This window comes from Mya arenaria, chromosome 7 (assembly GCF_026914265.1).
Source record: "Mya arenaria isolate MELC-2E11 chromosome 7, ASM2691426v1".
Taxonomy (NCBI): domain Eukaryota; kingdom Metazoa; phylum Mollusca; class Bivalvia; order Myida; family Myidae; genus Mya; species Mya arenaria.
Window position 1 is genome coordinate 25,714,562 of NC_069128.1, and position 26,007 is coordinate 25,740,568.

At 34.3% G+C, this 26,007-nt stretch overlaps 1 protein-coding gene across 5 annotated transcripts in view; it reads left to right on the forward strand.

Annotated features, from left to right (window-relative positions):
* Nucleotides 1-26,007, forward strand: part of LOC128240342 (microtubule-actin cross-linking factor 1, isoforms 1/2/3/4/5-like) — a 100,675-nt gene that overhangs the window by 60,242 nt on the left and 14,426 nt on the right. For 4 of the 5 annotated variants that reach the window (XM_052956952.1, XM_052956948.1, XM_052956953.1 and 1 more), the window contains 12 exons: nt 860-1,054; nt 1,244-1,372; nt 1,754-1,924; nt 2,289-2,444; nt 3,218-3,424; nt 4,116-4,226; nt 5,068-5,091; nt 14,457-14,629; nt 22,939-23,098; nt 23,706-23,867; nt 24,221-24,346; nt 25,437-25,691. In XM_052956952.1, the coding sequence (XP_052812912.1) occupies nt 860-1,054; nt 1,244-1,372; nt 1,754-1,924; nt 2,289-2,444; nt 3,218-3,424; nt 4,116-4,226; nt 5,068-5,091; nt 14,457-14,629; nt 22,939-23,098; nt 23,706-23,867; nt 24,221-24,346; nt 25,437-25,691 (1,869 nt within the window). The remainder of the gene's footprint in view (nt 1-859; nt 1,055-1,243; nt 1,373-1,753; nt 1,925-2,288; nt 2,445-3,217; nt 3,425-4,115; nt 4,227-5,067; nt 5,092-14,456; nt 14,630-22,938; nt 23,099-23,705; nt 23,868-24,220; nt 24,347-25,436; nt 25,692-26,007) is intronic. The other variant, XM_052956951.1, reaches the window with a different exon arrangement.

Genomic DNA, 26,007 nt, shown 5'->3' on the forward strand with positions numbered 1-26,007 from the left:
ATACCTGCAAACATTGGATTTGAGAAGGCACGCAAGTAGCTCATTATTGAAGTAAGAATGACGAGATATGACGAGACATGACGAGAGAAGAGACGAGATATTGAAATCAGAAATTGAATCAAATCAATAAAAGGATTTAAAAGATCAATCTTAAGACTGAATTTACCTAAGTGCCCAAGTAAATGCAGCTTGAAATGGCTAGTGGTTCTGTGGGTACTGGTGTAGATGATGATGATGATGAGGAAGAAGATCTGTATGTTCTTGACATTGACTTTGAGGCAGCCTTCTGGTACTATTGGGGAAGACTCTGCTTCTTTGTGGATTACCCGGTAGAGATAACCATTGTTACAATTAGATGAATTTTAGCTTACAGCTAGAAAGTTGAGTCATAAAATGGCAGGAATTACATGATTAATACCAGTAGAAGTTTTCATTTCAGTCTTACTCTCTCTAGAAAACAATACATTACGTTTAAATACTTACCAATATTAATAATGAATTTAAAACTTGACTTCTATAATAGCATGATAAAAGGCTTCAGGGACTCTAAACAAGGCTTTAGATGATGTTTTTTCAATGGTGAAAAGGAGAGCTCTCACATGCTAGACAGCCTGGGAATTTTGCATCCCCTTCCCCTTTTTATATGTGTTATTAGATTTTGCTGTCTCTATCATATTTGATGCTGAAATGAGTTGTAAGAGGCACATATAAGGTCTCACCGAAGCAAAAACAAAGGCAACAAGGGAATTGTATTATTCAATTGTGAAGGGAACAACCTGCACATGTGCTAGGCCATTGCTGCCAAGGGAGGAAAAAAGTAGGTTTAGTATTTATTCATTTATTATTTATGATTTTTCAGCTCCTTCAATCAGATGTGAAGGGCAAGGAGAGGGCATCACGAAAACTGAACAAGGCCCTGGAAGATGTCTTATCCAAGGGCGAAGGGGACAGTCCTCACATGAGAGAAGTTCAGGAAGAGATGAATGAAATGTTGAGAAGGGTCCAGGCTGACTCCAGAGACAAGGAGGCTAAACTGCAGGAAAAACTCAGACAAGTAGGTGTCTATTTAGATTGAATATACCAGTAATATTGTTAAGTTTTTAAATTCATAACCTGAAAAAACAACAACAATTATTTATGCACAGATTTGTTTTAAAGTTATTCTCTTGGTTTTTTTATGTTTTTTTATTCATCTGAATAACAATACCTGAAAATTAATTTCTGTATGAACTGCTATTTACAGGTGAAGAAGTATATTGGAGATGTTGATGACATGATCCAATGGCTAAATGATCTGAGGACAGAACTCAAGTCCAACACTCCGTTTGGGGCCCTTCCTGACACAGCTAAGGTCCAGTTTGACAAGTTCAGGGTATGTACATCGAAGGAAGTTTATTGGTTGTACTCAAACAACTTGAGGTTAAAGATATATCCAATTCAATTTCAATTTCATACAAGTTTGGCCTTCCTTTACATATATTTTATTTAAATTTTGAGGCTCTGAAAGCAAATAAATCTTTTGGTTTTCTCAGACATCAAAACTGTTTACTACATGTGTATCTGACTTAAAATAGTCTCTGCAACTTTGAACAATGGTAAAATAGGAAACACCATCAGCTACACTGAAGGGGGCTGGTAAAGACTGCTAAAGAAAAGCCACAAGTTCCTAGAAGCTAGTCATTCAGAGTAATGTGCTGCAGGTTTGGATGGAGAAAACTAATAATTATAAAGCCTGTATTTTCTCCCCCTATAGGAAAGACACCAACAGCTCCAGCACAGAGAAGAACCAGTGAAGACTCTCCTAGAGAAAGGCCAAGAGTTTCTTGAGGTTTGCCCACCAGAAGATGTGCTCCAGGTGTCAGATCGGATGAGAAAACTGAAAGATCTATGGAGTGACACGAGAGACAGGGCACAGAAGAGGAAGGTAAGTTGGTTTGTGATAAAAATTAATTTGGTGTCATAAGAAGTTTATTTATGTTGGAGCACATACTTGATGATAAAGTTGTTGATTGAACAATAAGAGCTGGGTGGTTGAAAGGGATGTAATGCAAATTCGTGCCATGTCATTTTCACACTAGCTTTATGGTCTTTTTGTTGGTTTATTGTTATTATGCTGTTTGTGGGCTGATTGGAAATTTGTTTTAACAAAGTTCTACCAACACCGCCATGTTGATTAGTCCCAAGGTAGATGAAATGAACAGAACCAACTCAAAATACAAGCCCTTCTTTTGTTAAACTACCCTCCAAAATCAGTGCTTTATTAAAATTTCTTTTTCCAACCTTTACAGGACAGGATGGATGAACACCTGTTGAACATAGATGAATTCCACGGGATTCTGAAGAACTTCACAGACTGGCTTAACAATGCTGAGATCAAGATGAGAGGCTTCAAGTACCCCAGCAAACTTGTGCCCAAGATTCTCAAACAGATGGAGGACCATTCAGTATGGGATACTTCAAATTTCTTTTGGGATGCTTTGAAAACGGGGTTCTAAACGCATCATTTCAAGCAAGCATTTTCAACAGCTTTTGTTGCTTTATTTGTGTTACAAAGAAACAAAAGTTGAGGAATTGTCAAAGCCTTGATGTTGTTCTTGGTCAGCAAAGCCATAAATATTGTGTATAACTCAGAACACATTCTCATTCATCAGAGGTTTGATGATGGTACATATGTTGTACGCATAGCATCATCCCTCTAGTCTAGGAGAATGTCAGAATTTGAAACAAATATATCGCAGGTTCAATAATGTTTGCTAGAATACTTGCTGAATTATATCCCTTTGTATACGTAGAAACATTACAAGTGCTGTCATTTAGTTGTATTTATCTCTTTATAAACTAAGCTAATAAATTTAAAACAGGCCAAAACTTCTTTACCAGGATCAAGCTTAGCACACAGTTTTTGGCTAGGTATGATTTGTGAAATTCTGTCATTTTTCTATTACTTTTAAAAGTATCTTCATGATAATCCCAATTAACTATTTTGCATTTCTTAAGATCAATTTCGCTAAAAAAAAAATGAAATAAAATACTTTTATGAGATATTGGAGCAAAGTAAGGCGTATATTTTATTCACGATTTATTTTGTTCCGCCAGTTTTTAAGACAGAGCTTGACTCCAAGATAAAAAAAATGCACAGTGTTTATTGATTGTACAGGGACATTCCTAAAACATGTAGTTGGCAAACACTTTTAATCTATATCTTTCTATTGTCCAGTCTCTGAAAACGGAGCTAGACTCACAGATTGAGAAGATGCACAGCCTTGATCGAACAGGGACCTACCTGAAACATTTCGGCCGCAAACAGGACACCATCTATATCAAGAATCTCCTTGTTGGCATCAAACTCAGGTGGAAGAAACTTCACAGGCGAACGGACGAACGGGGAAGACTGTTCAAGCATGCTTTTAAGGAAGATAAGAGGGTATGGTTTGGCAACTGTTTGACTGATCAAAACATGAAAAGTATGAGTTTGAATTTATGTAATGAAGGCTATCAAAGATACAATATTGTACTGTTTTTTTGTACATGATTAAATGTGTATGCACATGTACGTACATGTAACTCTTATTCAGTCATGAACATGTATAAAATAAAATTATATAGTCTACCTGTATTTTTGTTTAGGAATTCATTCCATCTTTATTGTTTTGAAAGATTGTATCATCATTTTTATTGCATTACTGAAGAATAAGGAAAATATCACAGTTGTTTAAGATCTTACAGATTGTTTAAATGTTATGAACATTAAGTTGAGTTGGATATATGGAGAAGTCATTTAACCATCTGTATACATGGAAATACATAGACTTCATTAAGTATACAGTAAATATAGAAATCCTTTTTATTTCACTTCAGTTTGTGCAATGCCATTGGTATCTTGTCCTTATTGAGAGTTACTAGAATACCATATGCTTCAAGGAATAAATATTTATTTATTTTTCATATTAAGTATATTTGAAGAATGGTTGATCTCAATGTATGGATATTTTCCAGTTACAGGTTACGAATTAATTACATTCCAATTAATGTATTAATTTGTTTTAACATTAGCCACTGCTTATCCAATCAATTCACCACAAGCATATTCTGAGCAATCAAATGCCATGTTTCAGTTCTATGATGCCTGGAAGGCACTCTGTGATTGGCTGGATGAGAGTGCACCCAAGCTTACAAGATTTATGTCCCCTGGATATGCTTCGAAACAAGATGTGGATGAATTGAAGGTAGGGTTACTGGTGATGGGGACATAACAATATTTGTTTCCAACTATTTATCTATACAATTCACCTTACTCTTATTGTTCAATATACTGCCTTGTAGATTACATAGTGCATGTAGATTTTGTGTCCATATATTATTAATGTGTTGTTATGCATGTTACATTGTGTAAACATGTAAATGATAATTGTTATCAGAGTTATCACTAAAAAATCATGGTGGTGGTATTTTGGTGAAATATTTATTATCTCATTGATTAAAAAACAACAAGATGTTTTTTATAAACATGTGTATGTAACATTCATCAATGTTTATTGGTTTCCATTTTGTTTATTTCATCGTTTATTTTTTGTGAATCATTGAATAAAAATCCATTCTATATACATAAAGTCTGATTCTTTTATCCATATTAATTGTAGTACAATATTGTTTGACACATTACATTTTTGTAGTACAATATTTTTTGACACATTACATTTTGTAGTACAATATTGTTTTAACATTACATTGTGTAGAACAAGATTTTTTCATACCATTTTGTACATAAAATTTTGTAGTACAATATCGTTTTTGACATACTATTTTGTAGTACAATATCATTTTTGACATACCATTTTGTAGTACAATTTTGTTTTTTCCATACCAGTTTGTAGTACAATATCGTTTTTTACATACCAGTTTGTAGTACAATATTGTTTGTCATATAGCATGCTTGTAGTGCGGTTTGAGGTACTGCAATTTGAAATACTTCAACCTCATATATTTTGCATGTATATGTAACCTTTTCATAGTGTGTTTGATTGTATATTTGACCATTACATTTATTGTATGATTATATAACACTAGGATGAGGAGGGCAAGGATGTAGAGGTATTCAGAGCTTCCCAGAAACTTACCCTCTAACCCTGTACTGTGTGCTTAATACTCGTGCCTAATACTCAAACGTAACCGCTATAAACGCCCCACAGACTGATATTTGTACAGCAAATCGGCTAGAGTTATTGTCATTCTTGTGATTTTAAAGTGTGGTAGCTGCTTTTTTATCAGAATGTATGTCTTTGAATAGAAGACTTCAGTAGATACCTACTATTTTTAATGAACATGGATCCACAAAATACCAACACAAGTCAAACAATATTAAAAGCATGGGTCGTAATGGGAGTAGGATAAAAAGATATTTGTCTATGATTGCATTTTATGTTAAATTATTTAAATTTATGACAATACCTCTTGTTTATGCATTCAAAGTCTAGGGGCGGTACATCTTTCTTTTGTGAGTGTGTTGTTTGATGTGCAAAACCTTATACAGAGGTTGATACCCCTTGTAGTGTAGCCTTGCTGTGTAATACCCACCCTTTTAACTCTCAATTATGTGTAGAATTTGATTGTTTTATATATTACAAAAAAAATGTACATTTAATATTATACTCCACCAGGTTGTGGTTGGGGCTACATAGAATCCACATTGTTATTTCTTGTTTGCTGAAATATTTCTTTCAGACTTCAAGTAAAAACTATTTTTTGATGATTAGGATCATTTTAAACACACATGTTTTCAAGCTATTCCAAGCTCTGATAGAAACATCATAGCTTTGTAACCTTTTGCTTACATCATCATTTTTGTTGTATCCATGGCTGTCTTCGATGTTTGTTATGACATCGCTCCCCTTTGCTTTGGATGTAGAAGCCAATAACCCCCACTCCTTAGTCCAAATCCATCCGGTCATCTTTTCATTTGGACAAGTTACTTTGCTTGGCAACGATCAATGCCAAAATGTTCATACAATCAATGCTTTCAACATGGCTAGGATGAAATTAAACTCAGTCTCTGAATGGCTGAGAATCAAAAAGCGAAGACAATGCGACTTTTAAATGTATACCCATAGCATTCGCAATTGTTGAGAAAATTAATAAAACAATGGAAATAAAAGGACAAGCCCAGTAGCTCAACATAAAATCAAGAAACTAGTCAGAAATAGACTGACTTTTGTACTGAATTTCTTGTCTTGAGCTACTATAAATTTCCTAAATCTGATACAACGCAAAAATACATGCGACACGAACAAGGGCAAGTAAATGAAATGGTTATTTCAGAAAACTTTCTTTAATTCTGGTTCCAAGGCATCAAGGCGTTAGTTTCAAGGCATCAAGGCGTCGCTTATTTAAATATAAACATATAAAGTAATACAACTTGGACAAGCCCATCCGACATCATTATAACAATGTTTATATGCACATTGTTCAATGTCTAACACTATCGAGAGTGACATACAACGTCACAATTGAACGGACATTAACATAATGTTAATAAATGTTTGGATTACCGTCTTAAAACGGTCAGTGAAACAGGAGTATACCGGGGGTGGAGGGGGAGGGGGGGGGGGGGGTAGCCGCTTTACGAGTACTTAACCTCGCACTTGTCCCAACAACATTTATCAATTCAGAGCAAATCTAAAAAATGGTGTGTGTATCGGTTCGTACATTATTTTGCTGTTGCCAAAGCATACATTTTCTTGCTCTTTTCTTGTTATTTCTTTGTGAATGTGTGTGGACGTTTTATACTAAGCATTTAAAGTAGTTCACTGCAAAAAAGAATTTTACATACATGCTCTACATACATGCCCTTTGTTGCATTTATTTCCTGCATATTCAGAAAAAAACTTGAAATGTGGGTCATGCTAGCTATGAAGGTTATGTAGCTAAACGAGATAATGTTTAGAGATAAACACTTGTTGCATTGTTAATGTATAAACTACATTTTTCTAATATTTAGTATGTAAATGATGCGTCTTATACAGAATTTAATCAATTTTCAAGTGAGGATATTAAAACGAACACTCATAATTTAGACATGAAATTAATGTATCGTATCGTAGTATATATCATGAACACCACCCAACACATAGCATTCACATGAGGTACCTGTATGTACACATATTGCACCGTCAAAACATTATTTTGGAAACAGGTTTGTCCGAGTGTTTGAGGAAAATAAACACCAAATCAAACTCCGGTATTCAAACGAAGGCGGGGCTCTTTAAGCAGCATAGATTGTTCTTTGTTTCATTTAAAATGGTGAAGGAAAAGAAAAGTTATCTTTGTTTAAAGTCTATTTGAAAGAAAAATGTTGCCTTCCAACGTACCATTTATCACGTAATTTATCAAGCGGTATACACACACTATTTTTGTATGTACATATATTGGTTATGTGTCTTCCCTAGCATTTTTATGGCTGGCGACTAAATGAAACATACCATTGTGAACGCCAGTTTAGGTCAAATTTGTGTTTTAATACTCCTTTAGTTAAATCAGTTTTTTAGTTCAGGCTGTAAATTCCTCTTCGGGATAAATGGATTGGACAGTCCTATTGAGAACATGCTGGTTTGATCTTCTGGTGTAAATAGGAGCTCGGCATGGGGTATTATCACCTCAATGAAAAGCTGAATGCAAAAATCGGGAATGTTGGCAAACAGAGTCACAGAAAGAGCTGATTTACTGATATGTTTGTAAGAAAATCTCGGTTATATTTGGATAATACCAAAATTTCCTATACAGTTGTCCCGTTTGCAAATTTCCACTTAATGTCAAAAACCTTAACTTATCTTTAATGATTTAAGGGCATTATCATTTAAACTATTAATAGTTTTTTATCGTAGCATACAATTTTGTTCCTAAGAAAATAACACTAAAAGTATTAAACAAATTGCGTGGCTTTCCAACATACTCTGTCAAGCTTATATCCGAGGTCAGGTCTGTTATTCAAGATTGATGTTAAGATAACATGCCATTGAGCAACTACTCCAACTGAAATTAATGAAATTATTAAGATTTCATTCATTATGAATGTGCTTTTGAAAGAATGAAACATGTACGATTTTGCATCCTTATTTGACGTGAGATTCGGACCTGGGTCGTTTTAAACCCCAGTGGGTTCTGCCTACGTTTTCACTGACGATGCAAAGGTGAATGGCACAACAATTACTTAACAACGTTCAGTGTTTGTTTGTCCTTGATTCTGTGTACCTTTAAACATGGTCTTGGTTAATGTGTGGGCTACTCGGTTTTTCCCTTTAAACATGGTCTTGGTTAATGTGTGGGCTACTCGGTTTTTCCCTTTAAACATGGTCTTGGTAAATGTGTGGGCTACTCCGTTTACTCCTTTAAACATGGTCTAGGTTAATGTGTGGGTTACTCGTTTTTTTACCTTTAAATATGGTCTTGGTTAATGTGTAGGCTACTGGGCTTGACCCTTAACTTGTCCTTGTTTCTTTTGATCGAGATCTGTTTAATGATTAGTTACAGTTGGTTTCATGTCCAAATTTTGCAATAACATTTAACGCCTGAAACTAGAACAATCTTAGTTTTCACAAAAATGGCTGTTTATTAGTATGTACATTCATAGTGAAAATTAATTGTAAGTGTTTCAAAGGCTTACATACAATTCATAAATAAAACAGAAAATTGTGTTCTTACAGTAACTTTCCAAATATGCGACGGTTGTTAAAATTGCATGTTCAAAAAGCCATGTCCGACCACAAATACAAGCGAGTGGTTTCGATAAATCAAATAAATAGGTTTAGGTGTTGAAATGTTTGCAATGTTTTAATTTCTACCAACCGTTTACTACTCGCATCATACATACTGATGCTAGCTTTAAAATAACAATATGGTAGTGTTCCACTCTGCTGACGCGAACCATATTGGCCTCTTTATGAATATGGATGGTTAAACTGAGTGTAAAGACATAGCAAATGTGTGTATTTTAATCCTAAAAATTGTGAATTTATAAAACCTCCTAGGGATATTTAACAGATATATTTAAACGAAGGACCTTTTCGATCTTGAAGGTAAGTGTGCAAAGTATTTGAAAGTGTAAATGCAATGTAGTATGTAATATTTACAGTCCAAGTTAACAGGTGTTCAAAACTGTAACCTTTCGTGATGATATGCAAAACAAGTTGAGTTCAATAGAATATCTTACCTTTCATACATTGTCAAAGCCAAGGTTGACGTTCTGCTTTTATTTGCTTTGGTGGAGTCATGTTTAACTAAACACATGTATGTTTTATCTAATGTTGAAGTTATATTCAATAAGTTGGCCAAATAATTTGTCTGATGAAGCCATAGTATACTTACCATAGTTCGTTAAGTGCTATATTCTTTCATGCCAAATGCTACTTCATTTGCAACTGAAATGACTCGAACACTTTCTATTGGCAATCCTTGTACTAGCGATATAGATCTTCTGGTGAAGCCATAGTATGCTTAGGTGTTGGTTGTTGCCAAATGCCGAGCTAAGCCCTGTAATATATGTTTATATTAGTATGTGTTGTAAAGAAGGGCAAGAAACCATGGTGCTGTAACATTAAGCCATTCGAGAGTAAAAATATTCACAGGACATTGCCCTTTGATTCAGTTGGTATAATATTAAATTTCTTTTACATCCTATCATCTTAAAATCTGCTTGCCTGTCATGCAAATTTACTACAAGTCCTAACAACATTTTGATTTATACAAACTGTTACATTTGTCTCAGGTCAACTGTTTTGAGTATTATACACATCAATGTTATCAACGTTATTAAAAGAATGGTAACGTTTATCCATGTATCGGCTGAAGAATCTCTGGCATTCCATTGTAAAGAGTTGAAAATCTCGGTTCTATCTCTAGATTCCATAGCCAGATATAAATCATACGTTACTCCCTTTTATTAGATTGTCATCGATACCAACCCTGACCAGATACCGTTTCGTGTACCTGTCCTAAAACAATAGTAGAATGTGACTTTTGTTTCATAAAAACAATCTATCAATAAGCATTTGTACCTCAATATGTTTATTTTAATGCAAATAAGACGAGCTGGAGTTAAAATCAGCCTGTCATTTTATTTACAATAAACCTTTATTTGATAGTTGATACACTGTCCAAATCATCGTCCAGAATGAGTAACGGATGAAACAAACAAAGGAAATCTGTTTGCTGTCATAAAAAAACTGAAATGAAAATAATTTGTTTTATTGTATCTTACATACGAAGTAAATAGAGAGAATAATTGTTTAGGACAACGGAATTTTGTTTGTAAACAAAACCTGTAGTCACATTTTACTGTTATTTAATAATGACAAAAATCAACATGACGTTTTGTTTTCAATATCTGCTGTAATATGATAAATGAACTGCATGACCACCATTGAACTTCTTAATTATCAATATTTATAAAAACTAAAATGTGAGAAATTTAAATACAGTTCACATTAGCTTTATTATACATGTATCAAAGTTTTATTTTCATTTTATGTCTGTTTCAACAAACTACTCACTTTTATGACACTTTTATAAACATTTTGTATTAAATTAGCCAACACGAGTGTGTCAGATAGTTAAAGAAAATTGGACACCCAACAAAGCGTAGTACTGTATGAAACGATAAATGAAACCACCGTATCGGGTTTCAAACAAATTTTATGAATGAATTAGAGCCTAAAACTCGCGTCGTTCAATGCAGGAAAATCCTGTTTAACCAAACTGAACTATATAGAAAAGTTCGGTGGAGAAACACCTACCCTGGTCTAATAGACGACATGCCGTGTATTTCTAGCATTTATTACTATCCTACAACTACAAGCACAGTGGAAACATTTACCAGGCCTGAACAACGACACTGACCATCGCATAATAATCATGTATAACTAAACTAAAACTACAAGGGGTAAGTCCAATAGAAACATTTACCAGGCCTGAACAACGACACTGGCCATTGCATAATAATCATGTATAACTAAACTAAAACTACAAGGGGTAAGTCCAATAGAAACATTTACCAGGCCTGAATAACGACACTGGCCATTGCATAATAATCATGTATAACTAAACTAAAACTACAAGGGGTAAGTCCAATAGAAACATTTACCAGGCCTGAACAACGACACTGACCATTGCATAATAATCATGTATAACTAAACTAAAACTACAAGGGGTAAGTCCAATAGAAACATTTACCAGGCCTGAATAACGACACTGACCATTGCATAATAATCATGTATAACTAAACTAAAACTACAAGGGGTAAGTCCAATAGAAACATTTACCAGGCCTGAATAACGACTCGCCGTTGTACAGTTGTCCTGTATAACTAAACTAAAACTACATTAGTGGAAACCATTGGAAACAAATACGTCCGACTAATGGCAAATCTTTGTATGATAATCATTCAAACCAAAACTAAGACAATAGAGACAGACCGAATGCAAACATACAAAAGGTGTAAATACTGGAACATTGTTGTTTGATAATCATTCAAAACTAAACTGAAACATCAGGAATAAGCCCAGTGAACATGTCTTATCTATGTCAAAGTACGGCACATCGGTGTGCTATTTAACTAAACAGAACAACAGGGACACGCCAATTGCGAACCATCTGCACAGGAATAGCATTCCTTCAAGAACGAGACAAAATATAACGCTCACATCTGACAAACAATTTGAATAATATTAACAAAATTGATAAAAAATACTGTTCATAAAACTAATTGCATGATCAACTTATGCTACTTTTAACAATCGAATGTACACTCATGCACGGAAATCCTGAAAGAAAGCCAGTGGCACACATTTTTACTTCTAAATGACACTTCATGTTCATGTACCTATGTATTAAATGTACTCGTACAGTAATAAATGCATACGCCTGCATTTGGTTTTATATTAAAATCTTTGTTGTCGTAAATCTTGATAAGTCAGTGTGTGTATATAAAGTGACAAGTTTTATTCGCTGTACCGTAAACTTTAACATGTCAAAATGATAAACTATTATGTCACATTTTTATTCCATGTTTCGATAAAATTGACATTTATCAAATTAGCATATCTTATTTCTTTAAATGCTGATTTTGAAGGCGCCAGATTTATGAATGGAAACCTACAATTATGCAATTATTGGTCGATTAGGGCGGGAGAGCCCGTAATTTCAATATTCTAACTATTCATTCCGTCTTGTTAGTTTATTGTATATAGGTCAGACTGTCTATAAGTTATCAACACTACATTGACAATATCATAGTTTCCCATGTCCTTGGAATACCCTGTGGTCTTCTGTAATACGAGGAATGACAAAACGATCAACACTACTATTACATCCAGATTTTCAAATGTCCTTGGCATACGCGATGCCCTTCTGTAGTACGAGGAATGACAAAACCATCAACACTACTACAGACAGAACTATTAACAATACTGTAGTACACGTGTATCCTTATTTCCCATGTTCTTGAAATACCCCATGTTCTTTTGTAGTACGAGAAATGACTCAACTATCAACATTACTATAGCATCCTGACAATTCTGTAGTATCCTTATTTCCCATGTTCTTGAAATACCCAATGTTCTTCTGAAGTACGAGAAATGACTCAACTATCAACATTACTATAGCATCCTGACAATTCTGTAGTATCCTTATTGTCCATGTCCTTGAAATACCCAATGTCCTTCAGAAGTACGAGAGGCTAGGAGATGACACAATTACCACCACTACTATAGCATACTTGTACTATAGCATCCTCATTAACACCTAATAATAATAATAATAATAATAATAATAATAATAATAATAACGTACAATGTAAAAAACTAGCCAGTATCCAAACAGCCATCAACGACGACCCTGTTGAGAGGAAGATAGTGAAGACCTTACAGACGAGATATACACATCGACACAAAACGACAAAAGCACTTACTGCATTTGCATTAAAATATATTTTACATGATAAATACATGCTGGGATTACCGCACTGGTATGTGTGACGGAATAAAACAATGGCGTATGTAATACATGGTGAAACACCTTCCATGGACCACCTACTGGCATGCTTGTTTGTATTTTGTCAAATTTAGATGTTGAATCCCTTCCTAAATGTAAACATTTACCCAAAGGGCGAAAGCTCATGACCCGGTACACAATGGCAAAGCAACTTAATGCAGATAAATTCACCTTTAAACAGACAGTTAACATACAAAGTATCTTATTAAGTTAATGATGAAGGCATCAAATTTCAACGTAGCTTAGTAACAGGTTAGAAGGGGAGCGATGTTTATACGGCGTGTCAAAATTGTTAAAATAATTGCACAAACTTCCAAGATGGGTTTTTAACAGTGTTATATTCATGGATTATTAATCATGCAAATTAGGTAAACGATTTATTTAGTAAAAAAAACATGGCCTACTTTATTGTGTGTCGTAATGCGTTACTGGTGATGAGATATTTAACATGGTGCAAACGTTTGTACAAAGTAGTTGTGTACTCCACTTCTTACACGGGCTGACAAATTGGTTTTTGCAAGCTATTTGAAATATTATACGATGCAGGTAAACAGTTAAAATTTCCAGATATAAGAACACAGTATGACATCAATATACTCGTTATTATTTATTGATTCGAGGCATCATTTGGTAAACTCAGTGTTACCACTAACAGTTTTGGAGAGCGCTGTTATTGTAGCTGTGTACTTGGTGGCTCTTGATTCAGCTGAAATTTCCAAACATTAAATAATTGTTATTAAGTTCTATTACATTGTCATTCCATTATATAAGTTCTTATAAGTAAAAGATGCTGGTAAACTATAAAAAACTAATGACGTTGGGCTGAACGTTTTGATTTTTTTATTTAAAAATCTTAAATATACAATCATGATTTCGTTAGATATTTGTACATGAAGAAATTTCCTAACCTAATTGTGCTGATATGACTGTCCCCGTGTTTTCTCGTTATTTGTAGTTACTCAGTTGAAACGCTCCCTTCGCTTACTGGCAACGGTAAACATACAAAAATAACCCATTTAGTGCTCTCTCTTTTTAAATATTCTCCCTTTTCCGAGTTATTCGAGGACAAATATTTTCTTTTCACAGTCTTTTTGAACCGACCCTCTTCGTGGGTCTTTCGTGTGATACACTTGAAACGCCCCCTTCGGTGTGGGTTTCACGAGCAACACATTTAAAACGCCGCCTTTATTTCATTTGCATTCATTTGAATATCCTCATTGTTTCCAGTATATAGAATTCGTCCATTGAAACAACATCAGTGGTTTCCAATACATTTGAAATGCCCCCTCCTTTAAAATACCCGTTCTCTTGCAGAGTTTACTGAGATTTCAAATTCGCAAAATTCGAAGTAATACAAAAACATCACACACACATACCTTTCATTATAATTTTGTTCACACGATCTCTTTTTGCTCCAGCGTTTCCAACACCAACTAGCAGCGAAACATCCGGCATTCTATTCCGCGTCTCGTCTCGGTCGTAACCTCAAGGACCGGTGCACGAAAACGGACCCAGAACGCGAGGAGCTCCAACAGATGCTCGATGACCTGAAAAATAAATGGAATTCTGTTCGTTCCGTGGTCTCAAAAAGGTAAGTTTGTGAATGAATAATTATTGTAATTTTGTCGCTATATGAATTAAATTACTCATATGTTAGACAATTTAATAATACAAAGGACAAATCCAGTAGTCGAATCTTAAAAAAATAAACCATGTTTAGGGCACAAGACAAGAACCCAAACGACAAAGAACTATAGACACAAACAGATTTACATCATGTACATAGACACCAAAATTACACCACATACACACAAATACAAACAACACAAACAACCCTCTTTAAGTTGCTTTACCCATAAGTAATAAAGCATTCATTATACCAGGTTCGAGTTTCATAAACGTTTCGGCTAGAATAAGCATGGTAATCACTATGTATGTGTCCGTCGAACTGTCTTCATCCTTCGCAAGACGTACTCTTTGGAAAGATATATCCTCGTCAACAGTAAAACGGGCAGACGAACATTTGTGAGAGTATGCCTATAGATGTTAATTTGGAGCACACTTTTTATCAATGAAATCGCGAAAGGGCCGTATCTGGTGTTTGCAAAACTCGTGGCCCACAATCCATGCTTGATTTTATAATGACGGTTTAAGTATTGTGTTAAACTTTGCCAAATGTGTTCTCATGCAATAAAATAGTATTAAATCAAATTACCAATCAAAACTGATAAAAAATGTCAGCATTACACAAACATAATTTGTCCCTCGTTACTTACCGTCTGGTGAACTCTATATCGCCATTGGCTGTAGTTTTGGTCGTTAAGTTTGTTAGTACACTGTTGAAAAATGCATTTTGTTGCACAGAATTTGTTTTATGTAATTTTTAGTAACTTAAAATCTTGGAGTTTGTCTTCGATAAAAATCAGAAAGAAAAATTCATCCAGTTCAAATATCGTTATTTTTTAAAATGGTACAAATGTATTTCAAATATTTTGAGACGCCCCCTTCTCTTACCTGTCTAATGTCACCGGAGCGTGACTCATACCGTATACGGCATACTTCTGTCAATACCGCCCACGGACTATGTGAACGATAGCTACCGAAGCATCCCGAAAACCGAATTGTCAATTAAAGCGTCTAAATTGGGACAAACGCTTGTGAAACTAGAAGCAATTAGTGGGGATTATTGTGTATTGTGGATTAATTAAAAGACTATCAAACTGGCGTCAGACTCAGGGACGGATATGGGCTCGGAGGAGGAGCGGTGGGGACAAATGACAATTCCTCGGTTGATGAGAATGTCAGTGAGGTAATATTCATTGTCAGGTGTGATTTAAATGACGCGATCTTTTGTTTACACTTTGCCTTTGATCAATTGATATCGATATAGACCGAAAGTAATATATATTGACATACGCGATAATTAGGTTTTCACTGAAGAATAAATACATTTTCGATGATTATTTAACTGATATAGTGTGATATGTATATTTTCTACCATCAAGATGTTTTATCGGTCTTGGTAAAACAAAAGTTACATTGAATTATTCATCAGGAGGATTGGAGAGTGGAAGTATGTTATTGATCAGGGGCATCTGGTTTCACTGTTTTACACAGTAATGCTATTTACATTAATAAGAAAATAGAATTTGCTAATGAATTTTCAATATATTATTGGTCATCAAGATAGTATGATATGATATCATCAACACTGAACAACAGCCTACTCATTGCAACATGTATAATGTATATATACAAGTATGTAATTGAATTGTGTATCTTTATAAATAAAATTAATATAGTATTAAAGATGTCTGGATTAAAATACTGGACTGGATTATTCAAGAGTTTGAAATCTTTTCATATGTAAAATATTATAGTACAGGTGTTTATAGAAGGAACATTAGCAGACATATATATACATTCATTTCATTTATGCGCCTTCGTGTAGCCGAGTCATTTATTGACAAGTTGCTCAATTTGATATTTATCGTAAATGGTACAGACATTCTTATTTATGTTTAGGTATTGTTTTACTCTTAGGCCAATAAATATAATTGAAAGAAACAGCATGGAACCTTGTGCATTTTATAGACATGTAGTTTAATTGTTTATCATTATCTAATATCGATAAACACATATTGCATTTCCGTTCATCAAATGCCGTCTCTATTGATGCTCCCAGCAGCATATCACAGTTCTTAGGGACTTAAGGAAGCCCTTGTGTCTTATCACACTTGTCAATAGATTTGCCACTTCATCAAAATGTTTTCTTAATGGCCTAATCACCTGTCATTAACAAATACCTTAAGGCAAGGTTGAAAGCTTTTGTTAAACTATTTTGCTACTTAACACACATTTAAAAATAGTGTCATTAAAATATTTTACAAATTATGTCAGAATTTCACACTTAAGTTACTCTGATGTTTAACAGTATGGAATTTTGCAGCTGATGTTTAATAATCTGAATAAACTGCAGATTATTTATTTAATGATATTTTTTTGTAGAAATGACAGAAACTGATTATTTCAAATTTAACCTAAATATAAAACATGTTTTGCACTCAGTGTTTTGGCAAAAACACAATTTTAAATTTATAATCAAATGCTCTTAAAAACAGTTAATTTTAAAAAACAATAAATCAAATCTTATATCATTTATGAGACATAGTATGTCTGTATGCATATAGCATGCCAATTTCGTTATGCCTCAAGAATAGGTTAAGTACTATTTCTGTCTCTCTGTCAATGGTTTATGGGAGACATGTACACATCATAGACAGGCCATTGATAGTTTTTATTGCCTTGCAAATTGTAACATTTCATATGATTCAATATATTTAGTATTTACAAATCGCAACACAGGTTATAACACCAAACCTAGGTGGCCTTGTATAACTATACTGGTCATTGTCATGTTTATAGTATAGTTGCATAGTTGCGTTATTGTTATTTAGTAAACATGTCCAATTTTTCATTTCATTGTCACAGGTCATGCACTTAGGTGCTCAGAAAGTCACAATTATTTTTATTTATCTTTTAAGTCTGTATTTCCTAAATTATACTTTGTAGTCTCTTTTGGAAATATTTAATGCTAACTTTCTTGGTGATTAGTCCTAAATGCCTCGCCACTGCCTTTATTTTAGCCATTGCACATTAATGAGTTACTAAATAACTCACTTAATGAAATCTAAATTGATCATTCGACTAAATGAAAATTTGGAGGTTGCTTTTGTTACTACATGTATATATATTCGCAATTTGGCATTTTGTTATATTTGATATCACACCTCCAACATGAATGACGCACCGTCATTGGTCACACAGTGACCCCATATTTTTCCAAATTTGGTCACCAAATTTAAATCATACCAAAATGGCATCTTTTTTCTCATTCCAATGAATATTCCGATGCATAAATGAAACATGTAAACAGGTTGTCAACGTGATATATATGTTATGGGGTTAGTGACCCAATATGGGGCGCAGGAAACCATTTTCGGGCTCGAGTTTCTGCCCCCTGTACATCCCATATCTGGTCACCTACTAACCCAATGACGTATATATCATGTCATCAACCCGTTTTTATTGATCAATTTCTGGGAAATGTTTCATTTATCGATTGTAATTGGAAGGTAGACTTAATTTTGATACAATAATTAAGTGACCCAATCTGGAAAAATATCCGCTCACCGCGTGACCAGTCCTGATCCAGTGGCGCTGTTTCTTTCACCTTCAACATTTACAGATAACTTTTGTATACCTGTTTTGAATGCAAACACCGTATAATTCACTATCAGTGCGAAGAACTCTGGTGGAAATAATTTGTACTATAGGGTACTTTAACATTCGACAATTCGATGAAATAACATAATTGCAAGGTAGTTTAAAATCCTGGCTAGAAGTTGGTTTTGTGCGAAGATTATTCAATATTGTGTATTCTCGGGTATTGCCACAGACGTTTGTACCATAAGACAGTGAATGCCTCATTTAGCAAGTTTAATAGGCTCTGACAGCTTAATTTATGAATTACATTATCACTAAGAAAACTATCAATGAAAATGGTTTAAAAGTTTAAAGTTGAAATATTTTATGAAATACGTTTGTATGAATTTGGATGTTTAGTATTAGAGTCAGACTGTATACTTCATTAAGTAGAGCAATATTTATTTTATATACCATTATTGCATGGCATAATATTAATTTTTGAGGATTTGGGAGGATTGAATAAGCTAAGAGTAAGCAGATTATTACTTGACTTTTTGAATCAGGCTTTAAGTTTTAATTAGTATTTAAAAGTACATCTATAATTGAACTCCCTAAATCATCAAATATTGCAACTTTCATAATGAGATCAGACTTAATTGTTTAGAAAGCCAAAAGAAAGCACTCACTTTTACTTAAAGATAAATCAACATCACAAATCCAAGTGGATATATTCATGGCAGCATATTCCAGTTTATTCCAGCATTATGACCATATATACATCTGGTACTGGATGTTCATTACGGCACATTTTCAGCATTATGAGTTTATGACCATGACCATATACATCTGGTACTGGATGTTCATAACGGCACATTTCTGTATTATGACCATACATACAGTACATCTGGTACTGGATGTTTATTACAGCACATTCCAGCATTATGACCATATACAGCATTATGACCATATATACATCTGGTACTGGAATGATCCAAATCATAAGTAAGTTATGCTGATAAGCCCATGATTATCAACTTTCCCACAAATCCTGCTGTCTGTTCACAGTATTCATTTTGCATTCTTTAATAACTGACTGGCTTATTCAATGTAATGTACTGAAAAAACATTCGGAAAGAAAAGCATTTGAAATAATATAATGTTATCAATTTCCTCATGCAATCACTGACTACACAACCATTTGTCTCTTACAAAAATACGACCCTCCCCCATCCCCAATAGAGTGCTAAGGTCCTGACCCCCAACCTGGAAAAACCTACCCTACCAAATTCACTATCAACCCTCAAGCTTGTTACAGGATGCATAGAGCACATATATTGTGTATTTCAAAACATCATGTTTCACTGTAATGCACATTTTCAAGCTAAAAACAATTGCATTTATTGTTGTTTTAGAAATCCCACCCTATGGCCTTGACCTAATAAAATTGTGTAAGTTTTTTTAGCATTCTGAAACTGATAAGGACAATATAACGGTAACCACCGTAATACTAGTAAGTCAGCCAACTCACAGGCCATATGCTTCCAGGATAAAACAAATGTTACTGATACTCCCTATTGATATTATGTCTGGTTCTCCATTGAAATATAAGATGAAACAAATTGTGAAGATATTATCAGTATTTCATTTCATAGGTATGAAAGGGACCGTCTCAAGGTTTGAAATTTGATATGAAATATGGATATCATTATAATTATGTTTGGTTTTGTCATGACCTAGTTAATTGTAATTAAAAATGTACATTTGGATGGCATTCATGATACAAATATCAATATCAAGAAATTTATTAATTACCGGGGTATTAAATTTCTGTAACCAATTTTACAAGTAATTGTTAGATGACATGAATTTAAAACTTAATGATTAAGAATGGGTTGAGTGAGCGTAGGGAATATGCCCTTCTTAATCATTCAGATTTAATTAGGTTCATCTAACTGACTTAGAATACCACCTCATTGGTTATTGATTGGTCAATATTTATCCAATTATAACTACTGACCAATTAACTTATTTTTATAAGTTTATTAGCCAAAAAATAACATGTGGACATCTTCTTAAATTTTTTACATACAGTAATTGGCTAGAACTTAAATAAATTTATGTTTGGAAATTACCTAAACAATGTAAAAAATGATGGACAAGATTTACCATGGTTCCTTTTTCGCCTATTGACATGATAGTTGGCAATATAATGTATTCGATTAGATGAAACATGTGTATATACAGATATAAATCATCGACCAACATTTTAAACGAAGTTTGTTTAGGTGGAAAGTGTGTCCTAGAATGTATTTTAATCCCTTTGAAAGCTGTGAAGTGCTTTTCAAGTGTTTATATTCTGTTTAACAACATTTAACTAAAAGAGTTTCAATATCATCAACTTTCCGTTTTTAGACCAATGCAAACATTTCATGTAAATATTTTCACCGTGTTAGCTCAAAGCGCCAATGACGTTGTTAAGATTAAAATTTTAAAGAAAGAACTTGATATGTTTCTTAAAGGATTTTGCCCCTCACTGGCAAAGTGCCTACTGTATCAAAATATGATTACAATTTCTGATTAACATATATTAGGAACCATTTTCACTTAAAAGCTCTTCTTAGCACTTAAGTTTGGTAAGTTTTAATTTGACTTAAAAATGTCAAGTAGTCCGTTTTCAGTCTGTAACAACATTGCAGTCTTTTGAAAAAAGCTGTATTTTAAAGCTAAATGCTTTGTCATTCTTGACCCTTGTGTTATGTTTTGATTGTTGTCCTTGCTGGGGGAGTTTAATGTCTTTTACCTGATTTTGTTAGGTGTGCAGCTTGGAAAAGCATTTCTGTTATTATATAACATTATTTGAATAGTTTGTAAAAGCTTAAAGGGACTAGACACCAGATATTACACAAGTGCAAGAAAAAAAAAAATTAATATCATTGTGCTCAATGCATTGAATCTTTATGTAATCACATCACTTACGACACAATGTCTTGTACCTTTCACAGGTTTTTGGGAATTTTTCCAATTCGAAATATACTGGGTCTGTCTACCATGTAATTCCCAGTTAATAAATAGTGTTGGTGTATGTATCTGTACTAAGTACCTGACTTTCACATGCTAAATATACACAAGTAAACTGGGAAACCATTATGCGCTAATTTAAATGGGTCACAGTAAAATTGAGTCAGCAACAAATATTCTTTTCATCATGTGAAATGATACAATATCGGCCTCACACTAGCTCGTATTGACAATTATAGGCTTGTTTTGAGGCAATAATGTATTTGACGATTTTGGGACCATCTGGTGGCCCTTTAATATACCAACATTAATACATTTAGCTCAACTTAGAAGATTTGTCAGTTTTGAATTACTCTTGAGTCCTGTTTCATTGGAAGAAACCCTGTCTTGAGCTGAAGTACTGCATGGTGTTCTTTCAAACAGACCAAGAAGAACATGTCTTAGGTTGGGCGTGCACCCAAGCCCTCTTGGGTGGGAGGTGGCACCTTGACCACCAGACCACGCTCACCTTCTCACCCAAATATTATGTTGGCATCTCGACAGAGTTGTAGTTGTGACCTATATCTCTATTTACAGTATAAAGCCATTAACCATTTAAACATATCTGCTTATTTGCTCAAACTTGGCCTATTTTCAGAATGTACCCAAACAAACATTGTCTGGGATTACTTTAGATGACCAATTTCTTCTACCTATATATTTTGTACGGACAATAATTGCCTGATTACATGTAAATACAAATATCGAATGGTCAGAGAATCTAGTTTTTATTTTCTGCACCATTTCAGGATCATATTATTAATATATTACCTAATATTTTAATTTTAAAGTTTATTATATTAAGGTACATTTAAATGTGAAATGTGAACATCAAATTTAAAAAATGTTGAAATGATTTATCTTTAGCATGTAGCTAGCAGAAAGCCAGCCCCAGTTCAAACAGACCCGTCTATCATTCTATTTTAGACTTTTTCAAGAGGAAAATTAAAATACAGATAACTGCCCATATTCATTGAATTTGTTTACATTTGGTTTATTGGTTTTGGCTGATAGCTGGAGGACCGTTTGAGAGCATATGTCTGTTATTTGTTGTAATATTGATCTTGAATGACAAATTCAAAACTGTTTCTGACTGTTGAATGATATACAGTACCCCAGTATTTGACTTTTGAAGCCTATGCACTCGAAGAAGTCGAAATATATTGAGGCAATGAATTCCTCGTCCTTTGTAGTGGAGAAAGAAGTAATCTCCTCTGGTTTTATACAATCTTTGAAATGCAGCCACATTTTTGCATATATACCAGTATATATAGTATTTTTTGCACTTCTTACGCTTCTCCCACACCAAACTCTGTTTCCAGCCAAACATAAATACTCAGCAAAAAACAATTCATATAGAATTGACTTGGCAATTTCTACAATCGAAGCACTGATCATATTGCACACAAGTTTGCCAGCTTGAATCATTCTGGGTTTTGTTATATGTTTTTAAATAAGGGCTCATGGGTTTATAATCTTATACTAGTGAAGGATATAGCACACATATTCAGGGCTTGTTTAAGAAAAATCTGATTTTTGATGTAACTGTCTAAATCTGTCATTATAAACATACATACATGTATGTATAAAAATAAAGTGACCTCTTGTTACAAAATGACCATTTTCTATTTTCAGTCAAAACAAGCTGGACGAAGCGTTGTTGACGTCGGGGCGAGTGGCCGATGCCCTCAGCTCCATGCTGGAATGGTTGAGCAAGGTCCAAGCCAGCCTCGGGGAAGAACAGCCAATACTGGGTGACCTTGACACTGTCAGCATGCTTATAGAACAACACAAGGTGGGTTTCCATGGTGGCCATTTTCATATCAGATTTCTGTATTATATTCAACAATTGTTTGTATTCAATAATCATTCAGAGTTAAAATGCTTAGGCAACATCCAGGCCAGCCTCAGGGAAAGTCATGATTGGACATTCTTATTACACTGTATAATTATTTTGCTCCTATAGCTAGATTTATCTTCGCAGACCAAACAGCTGTTGCCATGAAGATTATCTGGTAATCTTACCTGTGGTCAACTTAAGTAAAGGGAGTTAATTCACCTCTAACACAACAAAGAACTGAAATTAGTGAAGATAATTCATATTGACATTGTACATGCAGGCTCTTCAGCAGGAGTCATTTGCTCTAAAGCATACAGTTTCTACCATGAAGCAAAGGGAGCAAATTTACCTCATACATTTAATAACTGAAATTAGGGGAGATAATAAGTATACTTTCTACATGCAGGTTCTTCAGCAGGAGTCATTTATCCTAAATCAAACACTTCCTACAATGAAGGCCTCTGCCATTCACCACCATGTTCGTCTGAAGTAAAGGGAAATTCTCTTGAATTTTAATTGAAGATTTAAGGGAGATAATTCAATATTTCTTACACCATTGCAGGCCTTACAGCAGGAGTTATCTGCCCGAGAACAGACAGTTGCTGCTATGAAGGCTTCTGGTAACCTGCCCCCAGTACAACTAGAGGAGCTGAACACACTGTGGGACTCCGTTAACATGCTGGCGGATGTCAGGGAAAGCAAACTTAAAGAATCTCTACAACTGGTGAGTTTTTAAAAAGCTTTGTATTGGCATATTTATTTAGATGCATTATCTGACTTTTCAGTTGTTTTCAAAATTAAACAGAAATAGACATAATTAAAATACTATTGAGTTTATGGTTGTTACTAGTGTAAGATAAAATGCCTTGCTATACAGTATTTTTAGCTTCGGTGTTGGATTTAAATTACCAGGGTAATTTCACTATTAAAATAATACTTTTATGGTATCATAAGGGATATTTGTTCACCTCTTAATCTTAAATGTTATTTGAGTGGGTCATATAATTATGTGTTATGTGCTATGTGTTTCATGGACCTTATCTTTATTATAAATTAATATTTGTTTTCCCCCTCCAGGCTGAAGAGTTCCAGTCTGTTGTCCAGGTGATGAGGGAATTCCTGCCCCAAGCTGAGGCTGAACTTAAGTTTAAGGCCTTGCCTGAGGATGAGGTGGCCATAATACAGCTTATAGAGAAACATGAGGTATTTAAGCTTATGATGTATTTTAGCAATTTTAGCCTATGAGGTATATTAGTCATTTAATCCCATGTGGTATTTAGCCCATGAGGTATATAAGCCCATGAGGTATATTAGCCATTTAAGCCCTTGAGGTATATTAGCCATTTTTAGCCCATGTGGTATTTAGCCCATGAGATATATTAGCCATTTTTAGCCCATGTGGTATATTAGCCATTTTTAGCCCATGTGGTATTTAGCCCATGAGGTTTATTAGCCATTTAAGCCCTTGAGGTATATTAGCCATTTTTAGCCCATGTGGTATTTAGCCCATGAGGTAAATTAGCCATTTAAGCCCTTGAGGTATATTAACCATTTTAACCCATGTGGTATTTAGCCCATGAGGTTTATTAGCCATTTAAGCCCTTGAGGTATATTAGCCATTTTTAGCCCATGTGGTATTTAGCCCATGAGGTATATTAGCCATTTAAGCCCTTGAGGTATATTAGCCATTTTTAGCCCATGTGGTATTTAGCCCATGAGGTATATTAGCCATTTAAGCCCTTGAGGTATATTAGCCATTTTTAGCCCATGAGGTATTTAGCCCATGAGGTATATTAGCCATTTGAGCCCATGAGGTATATTAGCCATTTAAGCCCATGTGGTATTTAGCCCATGAGTTTTTTTTGTCATGTTGCCCATGAGGTATTTAAGCCCATGAAGTATTTTATCCTATGTGCATTTCAAAGGATACTCACTTGGAACAAAGTTCTTATGTTACTAGTGTCTGCAAGTGCATCAATTAACTCTTGAACCCATAACTTAATAATTGTTGAGTTGTGTATCTTGACTAACTGTGAACAATTTACATTATTTGACATTAAATTGTAGAGTTTTTGTGTTTCAAGAAAAGCCAGGTATGAGGCATTGAACTTGTACTGAAATTGGCGTAACATACTGGATATCTTACACTTATGGCAAATTCTTCCAAAAAACAAGAAAGATGTATTCTGTAGGGATGGATATTGCCTTTCAATATTGTATGCCTTGTCAGTAGTACTTAATTTGCTTATGAAGGAGAGAACTTAAAACATTAACATGCTTCATGCTTTTACAGAAATTTCAAGCAGAACTACGAGGTCACCAAGACAACGTAGACAAAATCAAGATGCTTGCGGAAGAAATTCTGCTAAACTGCCACCCTAACGCCATCCGGTTTGTGAAATACTACCTGACCATCACGCAGACGCGATGGGACCAATTATTACAGAGGGCCAAATCTAGGGAACAGCGATTACAAGAAGCTCTCAGAGGGATTCAGGGCAACGCTGCCTTGGTTGAGGAATTACTATCTTGGCTCACAGAAGCACAGGTGAGAAAATGACATTTACTTGAGATTTCATGGTGAAAACAGTGGTTTGTTTCATGTATGATTTTAATAAGATTCTTTTCTGTAAGCTTAAAGTGTTTCAGGTGCTGTGTTTAGAAATTTCTCAGTTCTGATAATTAGGAAATAATTTCTTAATTTATCAATCCACCCCTAGCTTCTCATTTATTTAATTTCCTTTAAAATTCTGGAGCATTTTATGAACAGCATGCAGCTACAACATATTTGGGAGAAGAATCCTGCTATGGTTATAAATATTAGTAGGGATAGCAACAAGTAGTAAATTTGGTATGAATATGGG